This window comes from Monodon monoceros, unplaced genomic scaffold (assembly GCF_005190385.1).
Source record: "Monodon monoceros isolate NGI ecotype Baffin Bay Population unplaced genomic scaffold, NGI_Narwhal_1 Super_Scaffold_2, whole genome shotgun sequence".
Classification (NCBI taxonomy): domain Eukaryota; kingdom Metazoa; phylum Chordata; class Mammalia; order Artiodactyla; family Monodontidae; genus Monodon; species Monodon monoceros.
This window is the reverse complement of record NW_021703776.1, coordinates 80410864-80429401: the sequence shown is the minus strand read 5'-3', so window position 1 is coordinate 80429401 and position 18538 is coordinate 80410864. Positions and strand designations below refer to the sequence as shown.

General features: G+C 39.8%; 1 protein-coding gene across 2 annotated transcripts in view; it reads left to right on the top strand.

Annotated features, from left to right (window-relative positions):
• Nucleotides 1–18538, top strand: part of GRM8 (glutamate metabotropic receptor 8) — a 755282-nt gene that overhangs the window by 319072 nt on the left and 417672 nt on the right. For both annotated transcript variants that reach the window (XM_029233599.1, XM_029233597.1), the window contains 3 exons: nt 13657–13792; nt 14261–14415; nt 15487–15624. In XM_029233599.1, coding sequence (XP_029089432.1) covers nt 13657–13792; nt 14261–14415; nt 15487–15624 — 429 coding nt within the window. The remainder of the gene's footprint in view (nt 1–13656; nt 13793–14260; nt 14416–15486; nt 15625–18538) is intronic.

Here is an 18538-nt window from a genome sequence, read left to right as displayed (position 1 = left end):
TTCTTTGGTAATGGCCTCTCTATTTCTTTTTGAGACTTCAGAGTTTGCATGTTGAACCTCCTGGATACATTCCCTGATTTCATGACGATTTTTCATTTGTTTTACTTTCTGAAATATTCCCTTGACTTTCTCTTATGTCTTATCTATTGAGATATTTCCATCTCACTTATCTTTTTTAATATCCAGGAGCTCTTTCTTGTTCTCTGAATGCTCCTGTGTTTATAGCCTCCTGTTCTTGTTGTGTGGACAGAATGTCTTCTCTCTGAGGTTATTAATATTCTTGAAGTCATCTTCTGCTTCTGTCTTGTTTCTGTGTCCGCTGAGTTCTTCTCCTCTGTTTGGTGTGACATTAAGAATGTGGTCCTGGTGCTGTTTTGGAAGCTTGCGACTTGTGGGTCAGGTTCCCTGACTGTGGCTTTACTTTAAAATGAGCAAGTAGACATGATTATCTAATTGGGAGACATCCATCAATGAGTATCAGTATGGTGTCACCCTTTGGCCAGTTTCTCCCGAGAAGACTCTTCCAGTTTCCTGCCTGGGAGATGAAAGTTAGGCAGCTGGAGTCTGGGTGCTAAGCAGGGAAGGGGGACCAGGACCAGGGGATCCCCATTCAGCATACAGGCTTTCATTTTATAGAAACCTGCTCAGTCCTTGCTGGGTCTGGTGTCCTTGAGTTCATCCTCTACAGTGACCCTCTGATCTTCTGTGCAGAGGGTCTGTAGTTGGAGGAAGACACGCAGATTTTCACCCAATTCTGTTTTCACCCCCACCTGTGGAGTCTCTGGCACCTCCCCTCCTGGAGCCTTCCTGGTGTTGGGTGGGGTGGCTGCTTTGTTTCTCTTGTATCATCTACATCCCCATGCCCTGAGGGCCTTCCTTTCAGTTTTTTCTCTGCCTGGCAAGTCAGTTATGACTAGATAATAATCTGCTTTTCAGCTTGCGAGACATTGATGACATTTCTTTCCTGTTTTCTCCATTTGATACTCAGTTGGATATTTGAAGGAAGTGGAGATAAATGAATGTGTTCTCATTTCCATGCTTAACCAGACTCCAGGCCACACAGCAGTTCTTTTTGCTGCTCTGTCCTGTTAGTGAATCTTAGGGAACAGTGGGACAGGTAGACTTGGAAGGGTGCTGCATCAGGTGACCTGTCACCATATTCTGGTTTTTGAAGGGGGAGAGGGGGGAGTAAGAGAGGAGCAAAGAAAAAGAAGAACAGGAAAGTGGAGTGGGATAAAGAAATGAGAGGGCAATTAAAAGATGAGAGGAGAAGGGAGGCTTATGGAATAGTGAAATGAAAGCTATTAATGGACAAATCTGCATGGATGTCTCCATCATGACTATGCTGAACCCCCGTCTCATTTCCTTTTCAGTCAACTGAGAAGGAATGAGAGTGCTTCGACAAACTGGTCTCCAGACCCAAAGCACCTGACTGAGACCCTAATACCCTCATAAAAATTAGTTTTTAAGCTACCCAGGCTTTATAATTTTGAATTGAATAAGTTTTCTTATGTCTCTTCTAGTTCTTCTCCTGTAGGCTTTTAAACAAGTGATTTATTGTATTTTACATGATGTTCTTTCTATTTCCATATTAGAACTTACTTACATAATTCACAGTACTCATGAGAGGTAGTATATGTAGTATATTCATAGAAACACAAAATGCTGAAATTCAAAGGAATCTTGAGGTCGTCCCATCAAGCACCCTTCTTTTTACAAATGACGAAACTGATAGCCAGAGAGGGTCCTACAGAGGGGACATGGGCATGATCCAATGTAGGAATGAGAAAATTATATCATGCCTTGAGTGAACTTGTTAGAATGGTAGAGCCAGTACGTCTGTCATACTATTCATATTTCAGGAATTTTTTCCCACAAGCCGAACTGCTTTTTATTTTATAGATATTCACTTGCTCTAGTATATTGTTAAGATATAATGCATTTGTAAAGAGAATGAGTTTTATCTGGGAGTCACGGCATGAATGGAAATTGTAGAAATTATACCGTAGAAATTTATGAGGTAACAAATGGTTATCCTTTTGTCATTTGCAGTTCTGATCTGCAGTTTTCATTTTTGTGCTTGAATGATGTTAGGATTATTGAAAGCTTAATGTTCTTTTCTAAGAACCCCCTTAGATAAATGATATAATTTAATGTAAAATGTTATAACATACCTGCTCTGTTCCTATAACACCGCGGGTATAGACATTTCTTGGTTTCAGTGAAAGAATGTTTGATAGTGAATCTCTAAATGATTCAGATTTTGCCTTGGCTTGTGCATTCACAGTTTGCAATAATAGGAATAAAATTTTAAAAAACTATTCTTGCAAGTTCTGACGTGTTTTAACATTGAAACAAACAAAGCCGTGTATAAACTGTTTGATTAGTTGTGATTAAAATGCACTGAACCCAACTAAAATCCTTGGTTCTTAGAACTGATGCTTTGTTCTAACCCTTTCAAATGGCCATTTTAATGGTTATTTAAATTTTTTTCTCTGTATTCCTTCCACTTCAAGATGTGTGGTCTGTTTCTTATTGTGGAAAAGTAAAATTAAATCCCCCTTGTACATAAACGCAAGGTATTTATTACATCGTATTTAAATTATTAATGACAATCACATTTTCACTGGAAATACTGGATATATCTGATGACTGGTAGTTTCCATTAGAAATAGACTTTGCTGGTTTCTGGCTAGCTAAATCAATCATAAGCTTACTTCTGCAATGTTTTCTGACTTTGTTGATCCTGGTGTGTCTGAACGCACCATACAGCTACTTTTTACGCTTCTTTGACCATGTATTCCTACGGTCACTGGCAGGAGCTGGTGAATCTTATTCATAGTTAACTAGATTCTGTTTTCTTGGTCCCATACCCCTAGGCTACCCTGCATTGTAGCATTTCTCACATGAAATTGTAATACTGTTTACGTATTGTGTTATTTATTGTGAGTGCCTCAAGACCAGGGACTGTGGCTTCTTTACTCATTTTTGTATCTCCAGATTTCAACAGAGCACTCAGCATATAGTAAGCACACAGTGAATGCTCTGCGAGTGTTGGTGGGCATGCCTGGGTTCATGTAGAGAAGAAGCCTGCAGGACACTCTTTTGAGAGGATGTTAATGAATGAGACTTTTGTCCAACCTGAACCAGAACAAAATCCATTTTCCTAAGTTATTCGGTCTTGATGGTATAAAACTTCGGAGTTCGCATTTTGGTCATACCACCTTACCTGTTGATGCTGTTTAATTATTTATATTGAGGAGTTTTAATGATCAAGGGGACAATTATGAGAGATAGTAGCAAAGTACAATGAATATACTTGGCTACTAGGATAAGGGTCACAAGGTCTGCACTTGACTCCTTCCTAGCTATGTGACCTCGGGGACAGTTTCCTCAAGTTTATGATGTTTACCCTACATATTCAGTAGCACTGAGATATTATGAGGGTGAAATGAGATATTAAAGCATGGTGAACTAGTATTCAATACACTATTATTATTATTATTATTTTCTATTTGTTCTAAATGGGTTTTTAGTTAAGGAAAAAGTAATAGAGTTAATTTCTTTTTTGTATGGGAAGTCTTGCATCTCAAGTTACTAACTGCCTTCTATTTTGAGTAAAATCTAGTCTAAAATTTATTTTAACAAGAGTCCTTAAACTCCTACCGTGCAATAGCAAAAGCTCAGGTGACTCAATTTAAAAATGGTCAAAAACACTATATTGTAAATAAACTATACTTTTATAAAATTTAAAAATAAATAAATAAAAATGGTCAAAGGACTTAGGTATTTCTCCCAAGAAAACATACAAGTGGCCACTATGTATATGAAAAGTTACTCAATATCACTAATCATCAGGGAAATGCAAATCAAAACTACAATGAGATGTCACTTTGCACACGTTAAGATGACAATTATCAAACAAACAACAAAATATAACAACTGTTGTCAAGGATGTGGAGAAAATGGAGCCCTTGTACACTGTTAGTGGGAATGTAAAGTGGTACAACCACTATGGCAAATAGTAGAGCTTCCTCAAAAAAATTAAAAAGAGGACTACCATATAATCCAACAATCTCATGACTGGGTACTTAACCAAAAGAATTGAAACAGGATCTGGAAGAGTTATCGGCATTCCTGTGTTCTTTGAAGCATTATTCACAATAGGCAAGATATGGAAGCAACCCAAATGTCTATTGACAGATGAATGGATAAAGAAAATGTGGAATACACATAAAATGGAATATTATTCAGCCTTAACAAAGAAGGAAATCCTACTATTTGAGACAACATGGACAGACCTGGAGGATGTTATACTAAGTAAAATATGCCAGCCTCAGAAGAACAGATGCTGTGTGGTTCTACTTATGTGAGGAGTCTGAAGCAGTCAAACCATAGAAGCAGAGAGAATGGTGGTTACCAGGGGCTGGGAGGAAGGGGAAATGGGAAGTTGTTATTCAATGGGGGTAAAGTTCCAGTTATGCAAGAGGAATAAGGTCTAGAGAGCTGCTGTACAGAGTAGTGCCTATAGTTAACAGCACGGTATTCACTTAAAATTCTGTTAAGAGGATAGATCTCATGTTAAGTGTTCTTACCACACACACACACACACACACACACAAAGGGGACATGAGACACAAGGAAACTTGGAAATGATGGATATGTTTGTTACCTTGATTGTGATGATAGTATCATAGGTGTATGCATATGTCCAGACTCATCAAATTGTATGCATTAAACATATGTAGTTTTTTTTGATATATCAATTACACTTCAGTAAAACTGTTAAAAATTTTTTAAAAAAGAGTTCTTTAACTAACTGTACAATGGCTTGCTATCAAAAACATGTCATTTTACTCTCCTCTCTTTTTAGTTCTGTTTGAATCCAAAGAGTTAAATATATAATTATATTTTTAACTTTTATATGCCTCAAGCACATAGATCAAATCTTGCCATGGAAAATTATTGTGAACTGCCTATGGAAATACTACAAGTACTTGCATTTGCTTGAAAGATGGAGTTTTTAAATGCTTTTGGTGCTTTATTTTTGTTCTCTGAAGGCCACTTCTTAGCTTAGTCACTGTTGTGCGTTGGTTGTGGTGCAAGCCTTGCTCTGAAGAGCTATATAGCTAAAACAATAATGATCTTTCAGCTATTAGTTCCTTCTTCTTTAAATCAAGAATGTCAGCCCCCTTTGAGTATCTGTTAAAATGCTGCACTGAAAGCCAATATATAGCAGAATTCAGGTAATGCTGGTAAGTAGACGAAGATATTACTTGTGTAGAAGAATGTTCGTAGTTTGCAGGCTCTGATAGCTGCTGCTGAGATACTATTGAGAGTGTCCTATTTGCAGAAGGTATTTGGAAATGACTTTATGTTACATACATATATAACGTAGATGCAGAGATGCTTAGCCTTACCTGAATGATGGTATTTTTAATACATGGATATGCTTAGTATCTCTTCATTAGATCATTCTACTACATCGTGAAATAAGGATTTCTTGTTTATTCACTTATTTATCACACATCCAATGAATGCCCACTGGTATCAGGCTTCACAAGACCCTAGGGATTTACTGAGATGTGAGCTCTGTGAAGTCAGAGACCTTCTCTATATTATTCACTCTTGTATACTCTGTGTCTAAAAAGTATCTGACCTGTAATAGTGCTCAGTAAATATTTGTTGAATGATTGAAGAAGGGCAGATGCCATGATTGTCTACTCTCCCCCTCACTAATTTAATTGGCATGATTCTGTAATGAATTCCTCATCTGTAACTGAATTACTAATTTCTCATCTGTAACTGTAATGAGCTTAATCCTAAGTCCAGTACTGTGTTTTTCCTAATCCAGAAGGGTAAGAAATTTAACCAGTGCTCACTTTGATTCTAGTCGTCATTGGCATGATGGTTTTTCCAAGCAATGGGCTAGAAAATATGAAATTTCTCTTTTCTTAGAGAGTTTATTCATATTGAGCACTTGAGCATTTACAGGGAGTTAGTTTTATCTTTCAAAACCTTCCTGTCATACTTTTGGCCCCAGTATCTGGGAATCCTCTTTGAAATAGCAAACAAAACAAAACAAAACAAAAAAACAGACAAAACAAAATAAAAATCCCAAAACACTCCAAAAATAGTACTCAGAAAATAATTCATGTAAATACAAATGCACACAACACAGTAATAAAATTTATTTAAACCTCATCAAGTTCTCCTTCTCCAAATGTTCCTAACTCCACATTTGCTGTTTTGACCCTGAAGAGAATGGATTTTTTGCCCAGCTCCAAAGATACTTCTGGTGTGGATGGTCTGCCCTCTAGTCTCTCCTCTCTCTACTCTTGTCCTTTTCCCTCTTCTGTTTCTTCCCCCAAGTCATGTCATTTCCCTTCTCACCCTCTCCCCAACCCCCTTCTTCTTCTTCTTCCTCTTCCTCATCCTTTCTTTTCCTGAATTTTTCCCATCTACTGTACCCATGTCTCCTTAGACATTTCCAGTTTTCAAGAGGGGGAAGAGGCAACACATTAGACGTCTGGTTCTTGTGGTGATGGGCACAAGTTTCCCTTCTAACGTAGAACCTTTTGTACTTAGCATCCCCGTTGACTGGACTTGCTAGTAAGAGTTGTTATTCTGTGTACATTTGGGGAATGAAATTTGAGGAGTCTAGAATTAATGTTATAGGTAAGTATTGCTTGGTGAAAGTGAGTGACTGTTTCTGTTTGGGGTTTGTCAATTTTTATTTTAAACAATTTACAATGAACGTGTTTTCTGAGGAAACAAATTAATCTGTTGAGTGATTAATCTTTTCACAATAACCCATTTGGAAGATACTAGCATCCTCTCAATCTTTAGATTGAGGGACAGAGGCACAGAGAAGTCACACAACTTACCCAGCATCACAGCTAGTCAGAGAAGGGCCAGGATTTGGAGCTAGGAAGTGTAGCCCCAGAGACAACGTTCATAACCGCCATACCGCTCTGTGCCTCTGAGTGGATCTGTGATGAAATGAGGGCATGTTAGAAAGCCGAGCATGTAGGAAACTGACCTTGTGAACCTGTTCCAGCCCAATCTGCCTTCCAAGCACGAGCATCTCTGAGTCACATGGAGACTGGCAGGAAAGGGGCTCTCTGAGCCAGTCCTCTCCCTACTGGATTGTCCCTATTGCCACTCTTAGGGGACAAAGAGGTGAGTAGCAAGGCACTCATGCCCCTTCTGTACCAGGACTCTCATTCCCTCATTTCATTGCTTTTCAGTCTCTTTAAGGGTGACTTGGCATTTGATAGAGGAAAAAGCATAACAGGTTTGGTGGGGGGTGGGGGTGGGGGATGAGCACAGATTTAAGTGCAGTTTTGCTCTTTTAATGCATGTTGTTCAAGATAACACTTTTACTTCACTGCGATGTGTGAGGTAAATCTCTTTCACAAAGTGCACTTGAAGCTGACAAAGAGACAAACTTTAATCACACTGTATACTTGGCTGCTAAGTCCCAGTTGTACACCACATAAGGAGGTGAAAGTACTGTTACAAAAGGCGTGATTACACTTGTTCAAACCTTAGAACAAATTTTACTGAACTATCACTAAAGGACCAATTACATTAGGGCCAAATTGTCATTTTACTTATGTCTCCAGAAAGGTGGAAAGAAATGACGTCAAGAGTAATTAGGTTGCTTCCATGTCCTGGCTATTGTAAATAGAGCTGCAATGAACATCGTGGTACATGACTCTTCTTGAATTATGGTTTTCTCAGGGTCTGTGCCCAGTCGTGGGATTGCTGGGCCGTCTGGTAGTTCTATTTTTAGTCTCTTAAGGAACCTCCATACTGTTCTCCATAGTGGCTGTATCAATTTACATTCCCACCAACAGTGCGAGAGGGTTCCCTTTTCTCCACACCCTCTCCAGCATTTGTTGTAAAGCAATTATGCTGCAATAAAGATGTCAAAAAAAAAAAAAAGAAAAGAGTAGGGCATAGAGTTGTGATATTTTGACGTATAATAAGAAATAGTATTTGGTCTTTATCCAGTTTTTGGCACAGAGCTCCTAAAATCCTTGGAATTTCCTAAGTGATGAGAGTGAAAAAGGTGTCTTTTGTTATGTTAATGGATGACTTTGGGAAAGCCTGTAGGTAACCTAAGGTTGGGGCTGGTTGTCAGGAAGACCAACCACAGGATTAGAGGGTTAGAACTTTCAGTCTCACCCCCCAACCTGCAGGGAGGGGAGAGGGGCTGGAAATTGAGTTCAACCACCAATGGCCATTTCAATCATGCCTATGTAATGAAGCCTCCATCAAAACTGGAAAGGATGGGGTTTGGAGAGCTTCAGCGTTGGTGAACACTTGGAGATTCAGAGAGAGCATGGAAGCTCTGTGCCCTTTCCCCATGCCTTGCCCTGTACATCTCTTATTTGGCTGTTCCTGAGTTATATTCTTTTATAATAAACCAGTGATCTAGTAAGTACAATGTTTCTCTGAGTTCTGTTAGCCTCTCTAGCAAATTAATTGAACCCAAGGAGGAGATTTTGGGAACCTCTGATCTGTAACCAGTTGGTCAGAAGCACAGGTAACAAGCAGAGCTTGTGACTGACATCTGAAGTGGGGCGGGGGCTGGGCGGACAGTCTTGTAGGACTTGAACCCTTAACCTGTGGAATCTGACAATATCCAGGTAGATAGTATCAGAAATGAGTTGAATCGTAGGGCACCCAGTTTTTGTCAGAGGATTGCCTGGTGATGGTGGGGAAATTCCTCACTCCCTAAGAATTGGAATTGGGATCCCGGCACTTTGAAGAGTTAACATGTTTCTATTGTCTTTACGAGAGAAACAAAAAAACTGGTTATTTGGTTTTGCTCATTGCTATTATTTGCAAGTGCATTCATAAGAAATAATAATAGTTGACTATATCACATTCTTATTAGGGTCAATTATAAACAATCTCTTATGGTTAACCAACAATTTTGACCAATCACTTTTTTACCAATAACCTTAACCATTGATAAAATGGTAACTTTGTTCATGTATCAAAACCATTCTGTCATGCAGATCTAACAAGCTATATAACCAGAGACTCGATTTGATTTACTTAGAACTTGACAGAAATTGCGAACCAACTTGAGACACTGGTCAATTGGGCAAGTGATGGAAAAGATGATGGAAAAAGGCTAGTCTTGGAGTAAGATCTGACTTTGAACCTGGATTCCAATCTCTTGCCAGCTGTTGACACCCCTTGTTTCTCAGTTTCCTCATCAGAAATGTGGTGATAATGCCAATCTTAGAGTGCTTTCGCTACGACTAGGGAGGTAAGAGTGAATGAGACTGGGAAGGAGTGATCACGTGTGTTGTAGAGTGAATGTAAAATGTTCCATTCAACAAATGATCTTTTAATTATCGCTAAATAATCAAAAGAAAAACATTGACACAAATGAGGAAGTCAGACAGAAGATTCTAGAAAACAACCAATTATAAATTCCTCTGTACAATATTACTAAGTGCTAAGCTTTCAAAATTATTTCTTGCAGAACTGGGGACAGCTGTAGAATAAGAAAGTTAGTGTTCCTTGAATTGCACACAATCAGTACTCTTCCAGAGTGAGGTATGAAGAAATAGATGCAATAGACATGTGCTTTGATGGAGAGCAGCTCCTCTTCCTTCTCCCACCCCAGGAGTCTAAATCAAGTCAGAGAGTCTCTTTAAAAATTGAAACAACATATAATGAGTATTGTAGGAAAGCACGTCTTTGACAAAGCCTGAATGTTTGACTAAATTTCATTAGTACTTTACCTCAACTCTAACAGTATGTAACGACCTCTTCCTATGAAGTCATTGGACTATTTGGTGGGGGGCGGGGGGGACTTGTCATTTATTATTGCAGTTGGTTTGATCTTCTGCTATTATTTTTTAGCAGTCCATCATTTTACATTCTTATCTGGCTTTTCTTATGTGTACATCTTGTCATTCAATTATAGGACTTTTGTGGACAGAATGGGAGACAGAATGTCCGTAGCTCCGGAAATGTAGTAGACGATATGTGCTTTTATGAGGGCTTATGAACGTAGCTTCTTGACTGATGTGAAGATAGAAATTGTGAATGAGTTTCAAGGCTAAGAAAAAAATCCGAATCTTCTAACTCCAATTACTTGAGAGTAACACACTCCACAATTTAATAAAATATCCATAAGGCACCAAACAGCACAATGCCGTGTGGTGCAGGATCTTCATAAGGATTTGCTCAGCTGAAATAAATTAATTGTGCAGTCCGTCTTTCCAGGAAAATACCGATTGACCAGGCTGACAAATAAAAGGTGAGGTAAAGGAATAAAAACATATGAATAGACTATGGAAAATTCCAACCCAACTCAGCTTTTTACAAACAAAAATGTTCACTAGATCTGTAGTAAATGAATACATCAATGAATTCAGACTAAACCATTTGTCTGGATTGCATTGCCTGTTTGCCTCATCTGAAATAGTCATAATAAAATTTTTCTGGCCTTCATTTCTTCTGGCTATGGAGTCAGGATTAATCTCAGAATGATATTTTGGATATGACATGTCTTTAATAGGATCCTTAAGTAATCAGAGGAATTTTCTTAAAAGAGCAGTCATATTTTGAAACAGCTATTGTTCCCCAGAGAGTGTTACAGTTTGGGTCTTGCATTTCTGTGGTTACCTAATGCTTCCACTCACCACAGTTTTTTGTTTGATTTTTAAACACATTATGCATAGTCTTCAACTTAAGACTTTGTCCCCAAAGTTTTCTCCTCAAAATGTGTAATCACTTTTGTCCAGTCTCTTTCACTAGCTAGCTCCCTTCCCCAAGCTGGTGGGTTTTCTGAGAGCTCTGTCACTCACCTTTTCCTGTTGTTGATTTCAATATTCTCTTTGAGTGATCTCTTCGTTCCCAACACTTCAACTTCTTACTGTATCTGCATCAGGCAACGTTGTGATTACAACTCCCTTCTCTCTCCTTAGCTCCAGACTCACTTTTTCTCAGTTTGATGTTCCATGGGTACTTTGAAAACAACTCATCCTAAATCAAAATCATTCTTTCCTCCTCTCCAAACCTGTTCACCCTCCTGTGTTTCCTACTTGTTTAATAGTGTCATCACACAAACTGATCACCAAGGCCAAAACCTTAGAGTCATGCTTAATGGTTTCTCACTACCTCACTACTTAGATCCAATCAGTACAACCTAAATATATACAATTTTTATTTGTCATTCATGTGTCAATAAAGGTGGGAAAAATATTACAAAGCCCTACTGATTCTAACTCAAATTCTTACAGGTCCACCTGCCCCTCCTCAGTACCAGCAGCATTACCCTAGTCATCATTTCCCATTGCCTGTTCTGATAACCTCCTAACTGGGCTCATGGCCTCCTATTCTTTTCACTCCAGGTTGCCCTCTTACATAATTCAATGGTCCTCATTCATTTTTCTCCCATGAAATGCGGCGGTCATAGACAAGACGTATTCCTATGGGCTACTAAATGTCAGGCACTTTAATTACACATAATCTTCTGCATGCTCGGCATGCCATGCATGATTTGGCCCCCAAATTACCTCTCATTTTTGTCTCACACTTCTCTCCCCTTCACTCATGAACTCCACTGGCTCTTTCCTGCACTTTCCCATGTGATGCTCTCGCATTCTCTCTTCTTTCTGACCTTAACCAAGTGATACCAACTTTAGGGACACTTTTCCCAAACGTTCCTCAATCTAAATTAAATGGCCTTGCTCTTCCCCATAGGACTTGCCATAACTTATATACTTATTTTGCGGGTTTGTTTTGCATTAAGCCTGTTTTGCCCATAACATCTCTATACTCTGTGAAGGCAAGGGCCGTGTCTATTTTATTCAGCATTGTAAATCCATATGCCCCACATGGTATCTGACAGATAGTGGGCACGCCATAAATATTTACTGAAGGAATGAATCAATCATCACAACTATTCATGGCATATCAGTAGACTAACTAACTACAGGCTCTGTCTGTGGATTATGGGCAATTCCCACCCCTGAAGAGCATAGTGTAGGGTTAGTGAGGGTATTTCTATTGCAGGGATAACTTTGGCAGTGCTCTAACTTATACAAAAAATAACCTTCAGTACTCTAGCACTGTTAATCATACAGTATGATTAACAGTATGTTAATTTAACATAATTAACAGTATGTTAAATCTGATCACAACACGCTGGACACCCATTGTCTGGCTACCACGTGGTTCTTCTTTGTTTGCCTACTTGAGGTTTCTTCCTAAAGCATACAGCTCATCATGTAATTCTCCTGCTCATGAACTTTCAGTGGGTTCCCATCCTTTTCAAGATAAAATCCAAATTATTTGGCGTGTATAACAAAGTCATTGTCAAGCTGGACCTGTCCATTCTTTCCAACCTCAGCCCTAGCCAGTCTCAACCATAGGTCACGATCAAGCAAGGTTCTTTCATACCTTGGCTTCTACCAGAAATGTCCCATTTTTGTCCCTATGTTTATGTATATTTGCCATTTAAAATCCAGCTCTCTCAAGCACTTGAGTTACTCCTTCCTCTGTGCTCCCAAAGTGTGGTATACTCTCTCCATTCTAAAATTTATTACATGTTCCATGATAATTTATTGTAATGCCCCTCTCCCAGACTAGCTGGTAACCGCTGGATTAGACTACGCATTCCCAGTGTCCAGCCCAATGCATAGCATATAATGGCATCCAGTAATGTTTGGGTGACTGAATGCATTGTCAACTGTTTAGAAGAAAACATGCCTTTGCCTACTGAAGCAATGCTATAAATAAATGATGATTTTCTTGTCAAGCGACTCAAAAAGCCTGCCTAAACCATAATGCAATTGAAACATCTTGCTAATATTGCTTTTTCTCCTAGTGTTAGAATATGCTATAACTGTACCACTGCAACGAAGGAAACCTCCTTCTTCTCCTCCTAGCCCAGCCCATTGGCAAGGGGCAGAGGTCTTTTCTAAACTTTTCTTTTTGGCTTCTCGTTGCTTTAAAAGGAGAGGCCAAAAGAAGAGTTCTTTTCTTTTTCCGTGTGAGTGGGATGGGATTTCTGCCATTTTGATTTTCATGGTGGAGGTATATGTCAACTGAGGGTTTGTGTCTTTGAAACTTGGCTAGTGTCTCAGTCTTGAAGACCACTTGTCTCGTAACATACTATGGTGCTGCATAAGAATCTTGCTGCAATACTGTGAGCTCAAAAAAGGAAATTAACCTTAAAGGAAGTCTACTAATAAATAAAATTAGCGAAAGGACCTTCCTTCCTCACAGGTGGTCTCACCTATAAGACATACTCATACCTTTTATTAATCCAGACTCTTATCCTTGGACTTAGGTTAAATGAATTAAAAGAGCCTTCTTTCCACTCTTTCTCTCTTGTCCCACATTTTGTACACTTTGGTTTTTTTAAAGACATCCACAAAAATAATGTTTAAACTTGGAAAAAAACTCTGATGTATGATTAAGTTATTGATGTCATTTATTTGATACATATAATGCAAAAAAGTGATTGCTTTTAATAGGTGAGAATGACAGATATTTTGAGAAACAATATCCTTTACTGAGTCACGTGTTTTTATAAAGTGGCTAACCTCATTAAGTGTGTTAAGTAAATGTCTTTTCCTAATCACTTTCTCTGTTTCTTTTTTTTTTTTAAAATAGGTGGTGTTTGCATTGCTCAATCACAGAAAATCCCACGTGAACCAAGACCTGGAGAATTTGAAAAAATAATCAAACGTCTGCTGGAAACACCTAATGCTCGGGCAGTGATTATGTTTGCTAATGAAGATGACATCAGGTGCTGATTGCTTTTCTTCCTCATGTAGGATCAGATTTGCAGCCCGCATCCTTTTTCTGACATATTTCATGTTCAATGTAAAATCTTGCGAGATTTCGTAGGAATTGCAACATTCTCATGCAATTACAGACTGCCTTCTGCTACGTAGAGACAACAGCCTTCTAGTTTCTCAGTCCAATCTGTTTATCAAGTAAAGCCTGGGGACTGAAGGAAATGAGACAAATAGCGATGATAAACAGAATGATGTGAATGAGGTTAAGGATAAGGCTGATTATCAGCTGCTGGAGTTAAAGTCTCCAACATATTCCCTTTAGGAGATGATAAGACGCAGGTGGTTAGAATGATTGACTGGTTGTTTAATGGTGACCTACTGAGGGTTTATGACTTGATATAGCTGGTCTTGTAACATTCACAAGTGTAGAGTTTCTTGGTAAATGTGGGATGTTTTATTTCTTTTTATTCCAACAGGAGGATATTGGAAGCAGCGAAAAAATTAAACCAAAGTGGGCATTTCCTCTGGATTGGCTCAGATAGTTGGGGATCCAAAATAGCACCTGTTTATCAGCAGGAGGAGATTGCAGAAGGGGCTGTGACAATTTTGCCCAAAAGAGCATCAATTGATGGTAAGGATGCACTGTAGAGAATTTGCTTCATTCCAACTGAATCTAAACTCAAAAGCAAAATCAGGGTATCAGCATACGATGAGATGAATCCATTATTAATGACTCGATAGAATTTTTAGGGCTGATGGCAGAATGGTCAAGACAGTAACTATTTAACTCAACATATTGTATATATATATATATATTTTATTAGAAAAGAGTACCCACTAGATATTTTTTTAGGGGGCACTGCTGTTGGCCTTGGATATCTCCGTGATGTTAGTAGTTGCCCTCTAAGTTTGCATATTTCCATGGGTGTATACAATGGTTATAGCATTGTTGGAAGGAGAGTGCTTGCTTTATAGCAAATGAAGACATGATGCTGGCCTGGCTCTATGGGTAAATAAATGCAACAGCAAAGATGTGGAGCATCTCTGAAAGGCAGCCTGTCTCCCAAATATCTTTTCCAATGGTCTCGACAGTGATTGAAATTCCTACCTTTGCCATTATCCTTGGGAATAAGGCACTATTTCCAGGTGGTCTCCCTTCAGTGAGTTGGTTACCTGAGCATAATGACACTAGCCCATTACCCATGACTCCAGAAGATTACATTAGTAGTGATTAGTTTATTGAATTAGCTGAAAATGGAACATGCAGGACAGATAAACCTTGAGGCAAGTAGAAGCACGGAAGCCTGGAACACTGACTCGTGCTAGGGGAGAGAGAGGAGAATGAGAAAAGTCTGAGTTGGTTTTGAATATTCAGCATGAGGTCACTGCTTGCTGACGCTGGGAGACACAGAGGAGAGACAGAGGTGGTGCGGATGCCACCCAACAGGCTTACCTGCTGTGTACATCCCTAGAGTCAGGTGCCTGAATGGTGAATGGTGGGAGTGGAGATACTGTCCACTGATCCCCATTGACTCTTGCCACAAGGGAAGCCTTAATGCTGGGTTATTGGCTGCCCTCCCCCATCTGTTATACATATTTTTTCATGCAATGATCACAACATAATATCTATTCAAAAGCTCTGATGGTATTTGGTTTTGATTTTGGACGAATATTAAAATCATACCTTTCTTCTTTAAAATAGGGTTCGATCGATACTTTAGAAGCCGTACTCTTGCCAATAATCGAAGAAATGTATGGTTTGCGGAATTCTGGGAGGAGAATTTTGGATGCAAGTTAGGATCACATGGAAAAAGGAACAGTCATGTAAAGAAATGCACAGGTAGCCACTTAAATGTTTTCCTTGGTGTATTCGTTTTATCATCATCTGAGAAATGAAGTTTTTCTATGTGGATAATGATGACGGTATCTTCTACTCCCTCACGTCTCTTGTTATAGTTTCTCAGCGGGGCTGAGCTTACATTGATCGTTCAACAGACTTAGGTGTGCTCATTGGTTCTTACAGTCAACGGACAAGTATGTACTGAACATGTGGCATGTGTCCAACACTGGGATATTTTAATTCTATTTAAAAAAACATTTATTGAGTGCCTACTTTAGGCAAAGTACTTTATTAGGTTTGGTGGGATACTTACAAATAAGCAAGACATGATTTTGCTCGCCAGGAGCTCAAAATGTAGTGAGGATGACAGATCATAACAAATTGCTCTAAGATAGTGTTTTTCAACTATTTCAGTCCATGTCCCCCATATCCTGCACAGCTCTATCAGCTATGATTTTTTTTTGATGCTCTACTTTCTATATCTTGTGCTGAAAAATAATAGTGATATTAAATGTGCATTTTTTGAGTGTTAGAATGAAACTTTTTATTTGCAGAAACATGATTATGTACGTAGAAACATCTATGGAATTTTAAAAGTGACTTAGAACTAAGTAGTACATTTAGTGAGATCAATTCAAGATACAAGGTCAATATAAACACCCTTTTAATCCATTTATATATATATATATTAGAAACTAACACATAGAAAATGAAATATGTACGGCATGATTAAAAAGAACATAAAAAGTTAGGGGTAATTTTAACAAAGATGCATAAGTCTTCTACACTAAAATCTTCTACACTGAATGAGCATCTTATAACCAGACACCCCTCCCTTGCTTACCCCCTGGCCCGGACATTTTGATATGACCTCCTTGCCCGTGATTCACTTCCTTTGGAAATAGCTGTTCAAATAAGAGATGTAATCTGATAAGTGCTAGAGCAGCCATATAAATGGAGCAAGGATGGGGATGTGAAAATAGGGGCCCCCCTGTGGAGGATGTGACTTCCAGGAGCTGGGGTAAGTGAAGTGAGACAAAGTTCCTGCTCACAGGGCTTACATCTGAGTGTGAAAAGACAGACACTAAATACTTAAACGTATAAAGGAACAGAGACTTCCAGGTGCCTCGGAGAAATACAACAGAGTAAATGTGAGAAGAGTGACCAGGTGGTCTCGGGAGGGATGGTGGCAGTTACTGTAGATCGTTTGGTCAGGATGCTTTGCCAAGGAGATGACATTTGAGACCAGACCTGAGTGGCCGGTGTCGTCAGCCATGTGAAGATATGAGGGCAGCCCATTCTAGGATCCAGGGCAAGCCTCTTTGGTTCAAGGTACAGATACAAAAAGGTCAGGGAGGCCGGAGTGAGTGAGAGTGAAGATAGGGAGTGAGAGGGGAAGTGAGGAAAGAAGAGGGTAAAGAGACAGGCCAGCTCACGCAGGGCCTTGGAGTTCTTCCTAGAAGCTCCAGAGCTGAGGAGTTGGGGCTTTATCCTAACTGTAGGGTAGAATTACATGAGGCTTTTCATTTAAGGCACTGCTCAGATACCTGTTTCAAAAAGGTTCCTCTGGCAGAAGGGTAGGGAGGGTTGGAGATCGGGGGAAAGAAAGGAGAAAGGTCAATCAGGGCCCATCCAGTAGCTCCTGTAATGGGCAGTCACGGCTTAAATGAGACGTGCTAGTTAGGGGTGGAACACAGAGGGCAGAGATCGTAGTAGGTAGTATTTAAAGTACACAGTGAGTGATTAATGCAGGGGAGATGGTGGTAAGTGATGGAGGTTCTGAATGTTAAATCTTTGACAACTCTCTCTATGTCTAGGAGAATTGCTTAACAGAAAGGACAGCACGGATGGCAGATGTGGAGGGACGACCTTGAATTTGGTTCTAAGCTCGCCTCATGGAACTCCCCAGCAGGTGGCAGCATAAGGTCTGGCACCCCACATTGTGTGCTGCACTAAAAATACCGAGTAGGGAGTGGCAGGTGGAGACCTGGAAGTTAAAGACGAGGACAGAGAGGCAGTTGCCGAAGGAAATTGTGCAGATATGATGGATGACAACTTGAGCCTCTAGGGGATGAGCCAGAAGAGGAAATGAGCATCGCGGTTGGGGAAGGAGATGAACTGGGAGTCAGGAGAGAAGATGGGGTGCGCGCAGGTGGAGACTCAGATTGAGAGGGCTGGAGATAGAGTGCGCGTAGAAGAAGTAGAGGAAAGAATGCTTTTCAAAGAAGTTTGACAGAGAAAGAAAGTAGATACGGTGGGAGAGCTTGAGAAAGAAGCAGGGTTTCAGAAGTTTCTTTAAGAGAGGGCACATTTAAGCATGTTTTTTTTTTCGGTACGCGGGCCTCTCACTGTTGTGGCCTCTCCCGCTGCGGAGCACAGGCTCTGGACGCACAGGCTCAGCGGCCATGGCTCACGGGCCCAGCCGCTCCGCGGTATGTGGGACCTTCCCGGCCCGGAGCACGAACCCGTGTCCCCTGCATCGGCAGGTGGACTCTCAACCACTGCACCACCAGGGAAACCCTAAGCATGTTTTCAGATAAACGTAGCAGTCAGCAGAAATATCAAGAGAAAGCGAAGTTAAATGTGGAGTAGGATCTTGACAGAAACTTTAGGGAGAGGCTTAAGAGGGAGGTGTTACCTTTCAATCATGTGATTTAATTGCGAAAAGGAGATACACATACACGTACATAAGCAGAGAGCAAAACAATCCTACGATTAAGTGTTAAATTTGGACATAGATTTTGAGGAAGTTCAGAAAATGTATGACTGTAAGTTCAAGTAAAATTCAAAGCTTCATGGAGGAGGCGAGTGTTTGATAACAAGAAAGATTTGAGAAAGCATCCGAAATGAGGGCAAGGATGTGTCAGCAGAGAGTGGCATGGAGGTGTGTGAAGAACAGTGCAGAGGTTCAGCT